The sequence below is a fragment of the Pezoporus wallicus genome, unplaced genomic scaffold, assembly GCF_028554395.1.
Source record: "Pezoporus wallicus isolate ANWC-B61680 ecotype Strahan unplaced genomic scaffold, APGP_CSIRO_Pwel_v1 contig_8057, whole genome shotgun sequence".
Taxonomy (NCBI): Eukaryota; Metazoa; Chordata; class Aves; order Psittaciformes; family Psittacidae; genus Pezoporus; species Pezoporus wallicus.
In genome coordinates this window covers 733,115-747,085 of record NW_026637044.1, presented here as the reverse complement: position 1 = coordinate 747,085, position 13,971 = coordinate 733,115, and the positions used below count along the sequence as shown (strand labels likewise).

Genomic DNA, 13,971 nt, shown 5'->3' with positions numbered 1-13,971 from the left:
TGGGAAGCTGCTTAGCAGAATTAGACCGCAGCTTGGCAACCTTTCAGGAAGGGGTTTGCCAGACTGTATTTTCCTTTCCCAAATTAGAGGTGAAACATGACAGTAGGAACCTAGCAAGAACAAAAGGAGTCTGTTTCTCAAAAAGGCAAAATGCCACTGGCCATTTTGGCATCGGTCTATTGCAATTCTTTGTGAGGCAGAAGCTCCCAGCTCCTGCTGAATTTGGTACTGGAATGAAAGGCAGGAGCTGGGATTCACTGCCTCTCACAGATGCCTCTCACAACACTGTGGTTCCCCCAACCTGTGGTGACTCGGCCATGTGCCATTTAAATCCTCCTGGTGTCTGCGCCCAGGCTGCTGACCCAGCTCTGGGGACTGCAGTGCTGACATGCTGTGGCAGACAGAGCTTTTGTGTTCTATTAGCTGAACTAGGCAACAAAGCAGAATTATAGAACCATAGGGAAGATTTAATCAGCCAGCAGCAGCCTGAGTTAACAGCACAGTGCAAAAAGCTCTCAGAGGTACCAGCAAGTGCAGAAGGCAGCAAATTATTTCTATCACAGTGAGAGGAGCACACATGGAGAGAGTCGAGAGCTGGAGGCATCAGAAGCATTAAACCGAAAGCTAACTTCTACTTCAGAGAGACACCAGAATGAGAAAGAAAAATGCAGGTTACAAAGGATGAGTTTTGAATTGTTTCCTGGTTTCCTGGACCAGGTTACCAGCCTTCTTGGAAAGCATCAGGATTCCAGTTTGCTCATACAAAAGTTAGCTCTTGACCCTTAACATAAGCATGTAAATCTCACCTGAATGATATGCGTCGGTCAATCAAAAACAAAACCAAACCCCACTTTCAGGTTACACTCACTTCACCAGGTTCTTAAAACATTCCTACGCTCCCTAGGCCACAGCATAGCAGTTCACTCCACAGACAGAGTCTTTGGCTGCCTAAATTCAATTCAAATGAAAAGCTCTTGACTGACCTTAAGAAAATAGCCTGTGTCCTGGAGGTGAAGCCTAGGCTACCTACCCCATCAGGAAAAAAAAAATGTGCTGGATGCAGTATCTTTTAAAGCCAAAGTAGAGGAAACTGCAAGAGCTGAGGAGCTAGACAGTCTGTTTTCCACCTCCAGGCCAGACAGACATTCCCACTCTGACAGATAGGTAGTCAGAGATCTTTGAAGGAGAAGCTGGTTGACAGCCAAAACCCAGATCCCTTCAGAGAAAGCCGGACAACACGAAACCCACCCCTGTAATTACTGGTAGCATCTCCACAGACAGTCACAGCAGTAAATGCCGACCAAATCTTACTCTTGCCCTTTGGAGGAGGAAGCCATGAGCGGCGATGGGAAGCGGGGTCAGCAGGAGGTTTGTCCTGCTGCTCTAGGGAAGCTGTGTGCCTTTATAAGATGTTAGGAAATTGGCACCTGTTATCCCCAAACCCATTTATTAAGCTTATTTAAAACCTAATAATGCTTTTAAAAGTGTGCTACTTGTCTCAGATAATGTTATCCTTGAAAAATGGGCTCTTAAAGAGCATTTCAGAGCTTTTAACTCTTCAATTTTTCCATTTTTCTGATAGAGCACCACTGATACAAAACAATACAGCCTAAACTGAGCAGTTACACAAAGCAACACATCCCCAGAAGTATTTTCCATCGATCCATTAAAGTGCAGGTAACTCAGGAGGGATCTTCCATCGTTTCATTCACTCCACACACCCCCAGCCCCTCAGTGCAGGACTCACCCAGTCGGGACGCTCACTGAGGTCCCCTTGCTGCAGACCTGCGTCTGGAGAGGGTGCAGAGTAATCCTTCACGGGGGTGCTGTACTCCACAGGTCCTGTTCCAGGCAGTGGCAGCTTCAGCAGTGGGTAACTACAGTTAAGATGCAAGCAAGAAACATTGTGGTGTTTTGTTTTGTTTTTTAAATGAGGCTTTTAGACAGAAGAGCTCAAAAAAATGAGCCTACTCCAGCAGAAGCCAACCTCTGCAGGACAGCAGACACAGCTGCAATACAAGAGGGCTTTAGTTCCCATCAGAACTCTTTGACGTGTTTCCTCAACACAAGAGAGAATTGGTCTTTCTCCACTGGAAAGAGACAACTAAAAGTCCTTGGAGAAAAAGAACTGAAGTTCTTACAGGGCCTTATCTGAAGGTTAGCAGCGCTAAGAACATTCAGCACAGCCATGTCTTTACTATTCCATAGCCCACACAAAAATGAGACTTTCACCGCATTTCATCAGGAAACATGGCTGCCTTTCTGACTCAAACACTATACTAATAAACAATTTTTCCTCCTTAACATTTAAACTATTTCCAGTATTTGTCACTGGCTTCATTGGTGCACTCCGAATAGTAGCAATGAGACACCAAAACAACTACAAAGTATTTATCTTCTTGCTCCTTTACTACAATCTTCAGGCAATTGTAGCAGCTACCCACAACAAAGACTACAAACTATTTGAAGGTTGAGAAACTGAGGTTTCAGGGAGTTTAGAACAGTATTTTCAGTTCCAGAGGCTCTCAACACTATAGGTGGTTAAAACTGTATAGAATTGAACTGGTGGAAAAAGCAAGACTGCTGTTACAGAGATAGAGACCAACAAGCTGGAACTGTCAGCACCAGAATGAAGCAGAGAATGCAACTTCTTTGTGCTGTCTGATGCATGGCAATCTATCCAGCCTTATATTTCTGACATATTTTCCTGTTTATAGATGAGCTTTTCTTGCAATAGTGCCAGAATAAATATAAAGGCCTTGGAACTGTTTTCATGCAATACTCTGTGCATTTTGTTAGGGATTACCTTGGATCACCAAAGGCCATGGAAGGTACAAGCTACAGCTGAAGCCAAGCCTTCAAACTAAATAACAAATGGCTGGAAAAGAACAATGAAATCGGAAGCAAAGCTTGTTGGGTTTGCTATTTTATTAGCCTGACAAAAATACACCACCTAATTATTATCATTTCATTGTGCAGTGGAAGGGAAGAGAAAAAGGAGCAATAAAATCTGTTCATAACACATCTGAGAAGAAAATGCCCAACAGAAGCCACAACCTGGAGGTTTCTCTCACAGCAGTAGTTTTAGTCCTGCAAACAACACAGAGCATCTGCTTGTCAAAAATGACCTGCTGAAATCAAAAGCCTGGAGGAGGTTCAGCAATCAGCCTGCATCTGACTGAGACTGAGACATAAATTAAAGTAGTAACAGCAAGTGTATGTGATAAACAAACCAAAATGAATGGAAGAGGTGACTGAGGAAGAAGATTTTTTTCCACTAAATGATTTTGATGCTCATGACTGTGTCCATAAATCTAAGGGAAAATCACTGAACTCTGGAATGGTTTGGGCTGGGAGGGACTTTAAAGCTCATACCCTGCCAAAGGCAGGTACACCTTCTATCAGATCAAGTTGCTCCAAGCTCTGTGCAACCTGGCCTTGAACACTGTCAGGGATGGGGCAGCCACAGCTTCTCTGGGCTACCTGTGCCAGGGCATCACCACCTTCAGGCTGCAGGGGGGGGCAGCTACCAAGACTTCAGTATTTGTTTTTTCCGTTGTTTCATTTTCTGTAGAAAGGAAGAAGCTAATTCCCATCCTGCAGCACAAACCACCTCTCAAAATAATGGACACAGCAACTCACAGCTCCTGAATGGCTATTTCTGAATGACCAAGGGTTTTAATTCTTGTTTTGTTGGGTTTTATTACGTTAGGATTTTCAAACTTGTCCAACAAATCTGGAAGTACATGCAAATGCAATGGGGGAAGGAGAAAATGGCATTTCTTGGAAGACTCAAGGGCAATAAAATGAGAAGAACAAAAGGCAAATTTCTGATGGAAAGAAAAACTATAAAATCAAGAGCTGTCCGTGTATTGCTGAGGACTATATCCTGCTGCAGCCGCTGGCAGACTGGGGCAACCATGACTCCCATATTCCACCATTCTCTTCAGGCATGTGGTCAGGGTACATCTCTTGACAGCTAAATGAACTTCAGTGTTTACCTGCAATTTGATTAAATTGTGAGTATGGAACAGGATTTATGCTGTAGTAAAGGATCTGTATTCTCCCTACGTCTTTTTTAGTCCCTCCCCACAGCAGGCAAAGAAGAGGGCGACATAAGCCAGCATTAGATTTTCTCTACCCAGTCTGAAGTTTTCTGCAAGCCACACTGATTGGCTCCTTCAGCTTCCTCTACACTTCCAGTCTGCTTAGCCAACAAAAGCTATGTTGAGTAAGAATATGGAATTATTTCCATTTCCCCATAAGCTAACAAGTCCTAATTCTAATACTCAGTACTGCTAAAGACAGTGATAAGAATTTTCAGTCATGGCTCTACTCTCACAGGTTATTATCTTCAGCAAGAGCAAGAGCTTTTGTCTTTGGTGATATTGTCTTCAAATTTCAAATGAGGGGAGATCGAGATGAGATCTGAGGAAGAAGTTCTTCCCTGTCAGGGTGATGAAGCCCTGGCACAGGTTGCCCAGAGAAGCTGTGGCTGCCCCATCCCTGGAACTGTTCAAAGTCAGGCTGGATGGGGCTTGGAGCAACTTGTTCTAGTGGAAGGTGTCCCTGCCCGTGGCATGGGATTGGAACTGGATGGGCTTTAAGGTCCCTTCCAACCCAAACCATTCTAGGGTTCTATTCTATGATATTTTACTGAGACTAGAGCAGCTGTGTGGCATTAGAAGACACTGATGTACACCTATCAGGAACAGGGCTGCCTAGCAGATTGTCCAGCACAGAAAAAAAGTTACAGCTTTTTTAATAATCCCTATTTCTAGCAACTACCATTACAGAAAAGGCCCCAGATGAAATGCATGTTTCAAAGATCTAAATAAAAGGTTAAAACAGACCCTGTTGTCCTTACACACTTAATGTTTGGCTCCTATAGTCCCTATTGCAACACGATCTAGGTATTGCAGATTGCTCATGGTGTGGTTTTGCAGCAAAGCTCAGGAATGAGACCTACTGTTGGGACTCTTTTCAAAAGATCCCTCACCTTGAGCCAACAGCAACATGTATTTATGTCCCCACAAGGGAAGAAGGGACATATATTTACTTATATCACAGTGATATATGAATATTCATGTTGATGAAAGGTTTTGAGAATGCCTGATGGAAGAACACGCAAAGTATGTGCTCTGCATTACAACTGTCATTTCAGTAAGATGCTAAAACACTAGTTCTTGAATTTTTTAATCTTATACAGGCATGTGACAGCACCTATCTTGTCAGCGATACCTGAGACAGACTGACAGCAGAGATAAAAAAAGGACAGAGCGAGAAAGGAATCATCCAGTGATAGAACGAAATTCACCAGACCAACTGCTTCAGCCATCACTGTTAGAGCATTTTTCAGGTAAAGAGATACTGTAAAACACCAAACCAGAGCTGCTGTGAGCTGTCAGAAGCACCCTGGCTTCCCACAGACACCAAACACTGCAAGGATTGTGAGATGCAACAAGCCTAGATCGCTTCTATGTGCGCTTCCCACCAAAGCCAACTCCAAATGAGTTTCAGGGAAGTGACTTCTTCAAGGTGCCCTCCAACCCAAACCAACCTATCATTTCTAGCACTCTGGTTTGGTTCTCCTCTCATCCCTCTTTGTTAAGAGATTTTTTTTGACTGTGAGGAAAAGAGATGAACACCAGTATGGAAAGTACAGAGAAAGGAGGGAAGAAAAGTAGGATCTAAAATAGATGACAGGGAAGCTCCAAAGAGGTTTTGGTTTTGAGAAAGGTTCTTTTCAGATGCTCGTGTAACCATGCACCCTGAAACCCTTCTGCAAATCCACAATAATGGGAAAACAGACCATCTACAGGTTGGTATTGCCGAATTCAAGCAAGAGCGTGTTTTAGTTACCAAGCATGGGGCAGGTTCAAGCAAAAAATGTTCATCCAACTACTTTACATATTTTCAAGACAGCTTAGAGGGCCAAGATGGAGAACTGCCAGGTCAGCCCGAGGCAGCTGGCAACTCAAAGAGCTGCAAACCCTACAATTGCATATTCCTCCCCCTCAGAATCAAAAGCAGAGATCACCACCATGCCAGAATACTCTTCAGCTGGTGAATATGTTGGAGAGAGCTGCCAGGTCTTAAGTAACAGGGAAGGTGGTGATATATTGCCTTAAAATAGCTACCACCTCCATTTTGCACACTGCAGAACAAGCTTTTAGCCTGTTTCCAGCCTAAACTACTGCAACGACAGAACAACCTGAAAACCCTCTGCTAATGAATAGGAATGATAGGAAATTTGATAAAGGGTCTTGCCAGAGGGTAGGGAAGGCCGGATATTCGGCAGCAACAGCTCCCTTTTAGCCTTGATAAGTGCACAAACAAAAACCATTCCTGAATAAATGTTTGCTTTGCCTGGTTTCCAACTAACAGGAGCCTCAAAAATCTGCACTGCAAAAGTAAGGATTCCCCTCGCTCTGTGCTGCCTGCTTCCCTTTTTCTTTGAAGCAGAAGAGAGGTCTTGTTACATAGAACTTGCTTCTAGTTTCATCACACAGTCCCACAGGAGACTGTGGATCGGGAACATGAAGAGTCTGACAGCAACTGGCTCCTCTGGTTATCACGCAAGATGGTACAAACCTGTAAGACACTGAAATGTTCTTTTAGAAAGAAGTATGTGCGTGCACGCACAGACTGTGTGGGCTCTGGCTCCAGTCAGTTCCATAATCCTTTAGGAGCAGAACCTAGTGCTTCAGTCAACTAATGAACACCTGCAAAGACTCACCCTGCTTCATTCTCCTAAACCGTCTTCACAGAGCCAACCGATTTTAAAGTCTAACTTCAACTAAAAACTGTTCTTCAGAACTACAGAGAAATTTCAAATTTACCCTGATTACCAGGTTTATAGGTGTCATCTGTTCTTCTCTGAGCTGGGGAAGAGGAACTACTCTTGTGTCAGATTATCTTAAGTGGCACTCTCATTCTACTAGGGAAGAAAAATCCAGATCTTAATGCAGACCCATTTAAGTGGGGTGATGAAAATGAATGTCACCTGCCAAAGGATGTATAGTAAAGCAAGAAGTAACATGCCCAATAACAGTCCTCACTTCAGAGGGAGGGTTTTCTGCTGAACAACCTAACTTGAATTTTCAGACTTGGAATAAAACTACAGAGTAAGAATGAGTCATAGGAATTTTTGCTTTGAATATTAATTAACAGATATGCAATGTCCTCTCTATAGGTGACATTAAGAACAGAGTCTACACAAAATACTTCCAAGGTTGAAGAGAGAATGCATTCACATTACCTGTAGCAGACAGCATGTTGTGAGTGTGCAACCTCACCCTTGACACCTGGCCTTTCAGAACAGGAGAAACACCTGCAAGTTAATTGTTGTCACACCGACTGAGAACTAGGACTGATGTTGGACAAATCATGGCCCATGTGGTTTATTTCAAATCTTAAAAAAAGTTATCTCAACACAGAGACAGACACCTCACGCTTTTACTGAGGTGGAGGTGAGGAAAATGAGTTAATATCTCCTGCAGCAGAATTTTACAAGCTCTGCTTGATGCTGGGTGCATGCAGGTGCAGGAGGCGATGACTGTTTTACCTCTCCCTTTGAAGAGGTTAGGATGCAAGATCTACTGGTCCTTGAACAATACAATGTCTTTACTAGCCATGCTTAAGGATGAAAAATGCAGAATGCTTCCTTTTTGCTCTATTACCTTCTCATTTTGTCCATTCTCTTCTTCCAGGACAGGGACTAAGCAGCTAAGAAATACCGTGATGTCATCAGCTCCTCTGTTGATTCACTGGATCACTTGTGCATCTTCTTGTTATAAAGACCTGTAGTTCCTACTACTTAATTGTTCCACTCTTGTTTCAGACTAATCAGCACTACTATGCAAACAGTGCTGAAGGTCTCTAACCAATCCTGTTGGCCAGAAGCATTGCCTAAATGAGCTTCCACATTGAAGCTGGGCCTAGATTTTTTTCCTTCTTCTTTCTCCAAATTTTAGCATGCTTGTCACTCATTTTTGCAGTGAATGGTTGAGATGAATCAGTAAGATCTGTCCTCAGAAACGGGAATGCTTCTGAAGAGCACAAATTAAATTCCAGAAGTAAATCAGTGCCAAACACCATTACTCAGATTCCCCACGATATGACCGCAGGGAAAAATGCAGATGTGACCCTTTGTGGCCGTCAGTGAGTTCCTCACTCCAGCCAAGAGAAAGCTTCCCCAGGAGGTGGCTATGCAACATCTCCCCAAGTTCCTTCTGAGCAAGTCTTTTCATCACATACAGTAAAATTGTACAGGTTTTGTGGGGGCAGGGTGCCAAGGCCAATGAAAAGACAATAATTTCTTTTTCAATCAGGAAAAATGGTATGAAATAACAGGAATACAGAAGAAACAAAGTCATCTTGATGACTGCTGGTTATCTGTGGGGTGGGGCAGGAAACTTCAAAACCATGTGAGCAGTTACTAGGGAAAACTAATTTGTTGCTAATACATTAACTCTCCCTAGGTTGAAATCCTGAAGCTATGTCACCTGGTGGGCATTTCATAGTATCACAGGATGGTTTGGGTTGGAAGGGACCTTAAAGACCATCACACTGCTGATGATGCAGCCCAGGACACGGTTGGTTTCTGGGCTGCAAGCGCACACTGCTGGGGTATGGGTTGCTTCTCATGGACCAACACCCCTAAGTCCTTCTCCTCAAGGCTGCTCTCAAACCAGTCTCTCCCAGCCCATGTTTGTGCTTGGGATTGCCCTGACGCAGGTGCAGCACCTAGCACTTAGCTTTGTAGAACTCCATGAGGTTCGCACTGTCCCACCTCTTCCTGTCCAGGTCCCTCTGGATCCCATCCCTTCCCTTCAGCATGTCAATCACACCACACAGCTCAGTATTGTTGACAAACTTGCTGAGGGTGCTCGATCCCACTGTCCATGTCACCCACAAAGATGTTGAACACTTCCAGTGCCAACACCGACCCCTGAGCAACACCTCTCATCACTGGTCTCTACCAGCATAAGCAGAATCTCACGTTTCAGCTTGTGCCTATTGTCACTGGGTATCCACTCTCTTTACACCCTCTCTTCATGTATTTATACATGGTGATAAGTTTCCCTGCGCCTTCTCTTCCTTAGGCTGAACAGAGCTCTCTCAGCCTTTCCTCACAAGAGATGCTCCAGCCCCTTCATCATCTTCATGGCCCTCTGCTGGACTTCTCACCTAATACCATGTCCTTTTAACTGGAAGCCCAGCACTGGACCCAGCACTCCAGGTGGGGCCTTACTGGTGGTGTGTGGAAGGGAAGGATCACCTCTCTTGACCTTCTGCAACCTCCCTAATGCAGCCCAGGACACTCTGGACCGCCTCTTGCCCCCCCCCCCCCAGACACATAGCTGGCTTGTATTCCACTTGGTGTCCACCAGGACCTCTGGGCATGCCCTGCAAAGCTGCTTTCCGGAGCACTGACCTCCAGGCTGCACAGACCTCTTATATAAATAAGAGGTTATTCTTCCTTCTACATTTCCTTGCGTTAAGTTTCATGAGGTTCCTCTCTGCCCCGGCAGGCATCTGGTGTATCAGCCACTGTACCCAGTTTTCCACTTCCTAGTTCATGATATATGAAGTCTGTATCATCTGCAAACTTGATGAGGGTGCAGTCCACCCCATCATCCAGGTCAACCATGAAGAAGTCAGACCGCAAGCTCAAACTAAGAGACTTGAAGACCTCAAACCAAAACTAAACTTCCAATAAATATCTTGGAGCGTCCTGTATACTACTATCCTGTCAGAGTTCAGCTTTATCACACAGAAATGCTCCAGTGTAGAAGGTACTGCACTCTGGAAGTTTTGACCCAGTTGGTAATGCCACTTCTCAAACCAGAATTAACACCAGCTCATTACAGAGTATCTCAGAACTGGAACTGAAACAGCCCCAAAAATCACTTCTAAAGAGGGAGCACTTTCACCACACTTCAGGATTTTTTCCCCAAGGTACACTGCTCTCAAAAGGTGCCAGAGAATCACAGAATCATGTGGGTTGGAAAAGACCCTTAAGCTCCCTTAAGAGTCCAACCATTAACCCAGCACAGCCAAGGCCTCCACTAAATGCTCCTTCCTACCACAGGTCTTTTAAATCCCTCCAGGGACAGTGACACTACCACTTCCCTGGGCAGCCTGTTCCAGTGCTTGACAACCTTTTCAGGAAAGAAACTGTCACAGTATTTTTGAAACCTGGTCTCTCCTCAGGCCATTATTTGCTTTTCTAATGAGTTACTGAAACTCATTAAAGAAAACATAAGAGTAATCACTTTACACCTGATGGTGTTTTGGACAAATTTCTGCAGCCTGAAGGTAACCAATTACTGGAGAATGCTCAAATACTTCCACAAATACACAATTACCAGTAGGTACTCTGCCAGAAACGACCTGGGTTGAAGCCCCAGGTACTCAGTGGAAATGCCTCAATACATAGATAACCTTTTAACAGTAGATGTGGATGAAGTCTGTCCTATCCTCAGAAGTGCTCAAAGAAAAATTTACACCTGTATCTGTACAAACACAGGGTGAGCTTTTATAAAAGCAAAGTAGATCACCACATGGGGTTTATTTTGAACAAAGATACTTAGAATTAAAAACCTGAAAACAGAACCTGTATATTCATGTGCCTATCCACAGATCTGAGCACAAAAGTTTTCTCAACTCCAGTAGCAATATTGCCTCATTGGAGACAATTAGGAGACCCACGTAACATTTCTGGGAATGAAATTATAATTCAGTTGCAACTCGTATCCAAATTTCAAGTCCATAAGGAGAGCAGCGAGCTTACAAGAAACACACAACACACATGTGCCAAGACAAAGGCTGAAAAAGAAGAGTACCAGCTGAAGGGAGAACAGAATAGGCAAGTATGGAGAGAAAGATCAACTTTCCTTCTCCCCTTCTTAATTCATGGGTTTGGAGTCCACCACCAGATGTTTGGGGACTCCTTTTACTTTATTTATTGCTTTACTTCACTTTCTACTATTTACTTATTAAACCACATGAAGATACTTCATCCCTGTCTTTTCTTTAGTTCCACTGAAAGGGATGACAAAAATCTATTATGTTTAAAAAACAATAGTAAAAAAATATAAAAGAGCTCCTGGGATAGCTCACTGGACAGGGAAACCCAAGCACATTCATAGCATTGCTATGAAAACCCCACAAAGCAGCAACCCCCTGTGGCAACAAGTCCTTTACATGACTTACCAGCAGGCCAGAATACAGAGACCAGTAAAGAGGATGATGAGGATGGGGTAGGAAGCACACAACAGCCCGTGGTTGTAGAATGCCCGCGATATCCTCTCACGCAGTTTTTCAGTCAGGGTCATCCTCAACTGTCGTCACCTAGCTGCCATCCCGGGATACATCAGGGGGTTGGGCAATTCCAGCATGTGCAACGCTTCAGCCAAGGCACTGTATCCAGCTGGAAATTGAAAAGAAAGCAAGCTCATTAGAAAAACAGAGAAATAGAAGGGAAATAAACATTAGCAACTGGCTTTAGGCAGATTTCCAGCACTATACCTGCTCAGAAGAGGAGGGAGAAACAGACACCACACATCAAGAATTTGTTATGGGCCTACAGGCAATTTGATCATATGACTGGGTTTTGCCTAAGGAAAGAAAGGGCCAAAAACACAAATGGAGAGCAAACAGCAACTGAACAGACATCAGGCACCAGCCATGAGCAACTGCTGGTCAGAGAGGACACGCAGGAACGGAGCTAGGAACCAAACCGTCTGAGAGGAAGGAAGAAAAGGAGCTTAGCAGGAAAAGAATTAAGCAGTACTCCTAGGAGATGCCAAAATGCCAATTAGAAAAGAAGGATTGAGGCTAGCTGTCAGCAACGTGGTCTTAGGGGAAGTGCTTTTGGACACAGGCTGAAGCGCTTTCAGAGCTTTAACTATTAGCAACACACCAGTTACAAGAGACCAGAGCAGGCTTTACAGCTGAGGCAACACAGAGAGAGCTATTTTTGCATGGGGAATGAGGGAGGGAAATGTAAGTAGCCAGAGAACATTACACAGTAAAATAAACTAATGCAGATGCTTCCTGTCAAGGCAGACTTTGACTTGACTGTAAGATTTATGTCTAGCCATTCACCGAGAGCAAACAGAATCACAGATGTCAGAAGTGGTCAGCTTCAGCTTGCAATCTGATTTATAAAGTAGAAAAATGCAATAGAAAGAGCCCTAAGAAAAGGTTAAGATAATACATTACAATAAACCACCACACAAATTCCTAGGAAAGATGGAGAAGAAACCTAACCTCCAACCTTTTCCTTCTTTTTTTACCTTTCTAAATCTCAGGCTAAAAGCAAAGTTGGTTCCCAACAGTGTTGGGAAATGAAAGGGTTCAATGCAAGACTGAGTTTTTCATGCAGTTCAAAGCTACGATTATCCATGGGTTTTATAGTTTTATCTGCAAGGGAATAAACACATTTTTCCTGGCTTCTCCAGAAAAAGACTGGGACAGTAAGAGACCCAAAGCATATCAAATAGGTCATTTTGTCCACAGGAAATCACCATTTATGACTGCATAAAAAAACTGAATACAGGACCTAAACAGAGATGACCTATGAAAAACAGGTGGGCATCTCACATTTAACAACCCACCTTCACCATCTTGAATGCAGACAACATTAGAGAGGAAGGTCCAAGAGGTTCACACAGACAAGAGACCTATGAAGGGGTTTTATACACATCCGGCTTAGGAACTCTGTAAGCCTGAAATGTTTAGAAGCTGGAGGAGGCATCATAGGTGCTGGTTTGTTTTATATTCTTTTTTAAGCAGCCACTTTCAGCTATGTGGGAGCATACAATGGACAACAAACTCTAGAGTACAGCCACCATGCTTTAAATTCCAGATTCAATTATATTTAATGCCCACAGACTGTTTCACAATGGCATACCTATCGCCCCTTCTCTCCCCCATAATACAACTAGAAGTAATCAGGTTATTAGCAACAGAAGCACCAGTCTCTTATCCTAATGACCACCTAATGGAAAACCTGGATAAATATTTTGGCTCATACATTTTAGCAAGGCACTACATCTTTGCACAAGAATCAACATCACTTTCTTAGTGGGCAATTTCAGTTTGCCTGCAGTCCAGCACCAGCATCAACATTCCAGGATTTTGGGAGAGGGGAGGGGTGAGATGTGCCCCTGCTGTCTGGACACCTTGCAATGCACGGGGTAAGGCTGTCAAGCTGGACAGACCACTGTACATCACATTCACATGGAATAGGAAGGGTTTTTCTTATAGTCACACAGAGAACCTAAAACCATAGAACCCTAGAACGGTTTGGGTTGGAAGGGACCTTAAAGCCCATCCAGTTCCAACCCCCTGCCATGGACAGGGACACCTTCCACTAGACCAGGTTGCTCCAAGCCCCGTCCAACCTGGCCTTGGACACTGCCAGGGATGGGGCAGCCACAGCTTCTCTGGGCAACCTGTGCCAGGGCCTCACCACCCTCACAGGGAAGAACTTCTTCCTCAGATCCCGTCTAGATATTCTATGACGTAAACATGTTGTGCCTGGCTTTTTGACAAGCTTTACATTCTAATAGCAATTCTGGTTATTAGCACTGCACTGGGAACAGTTTCTACTAATTGCAATGAGGAAAACTTCGCATTTTCTCGCTTCACCTGTTGTGAAACATCAGCATTCATTAAGAAGAAAACATTAAGCATTCCAAAGCTAATATTTGCTTATTAGTTTTTCAGGAGTTGCATATTAAATTCCGAAATCTTTATTAGCTTTATGCTACAACAGCGCTCGTGAAAGTTAAAAGCAGGAACCATTCCAATTCAAAATAGTTTTTGCAAAGATTAGCTAATGCAAAATAAACCCTCTGATTTTAGGAAAAATGTTAAAGAAGAACCCAGTCAAGAGTATTCTTTTCATTTTGCATGACTGCAAATCCAAGACAAAGTTTGACTGGAAACAAGAGGACA

At 43.7% G+C, this 13,971-nt stretch overlaps 1 protein-coding gene across 1 annotated transcript in view; it reads right to left on the bottom strand.

The window, feature by feature from the left end:
- Nucleotides 1-13,971, bottom strand: part of SCAP (SREBF chaperone) — a 63,186-nt gene that overhangs the window by 32,145 nt on the left and 17,070 nt on the right. The window contains exons 2-3 of the mRNA XM_057402826.1: nt 11,221-11,437; nt 1,748-1,877 (exon numbers count right to left, since the gene is read on the bottom strand). Of these exons, the coding sequence (XP_057258809.1) occupies nt 1,748-1,877; nt 11,221-11,342 (252 nt within the window). The 5' untranslated portion in view covers nt 11,343-11,437. The remainder of the gene's footprint in view (nt 1-1,747; nt 1,878-11,220; nt 11,438-13,971) is intronic.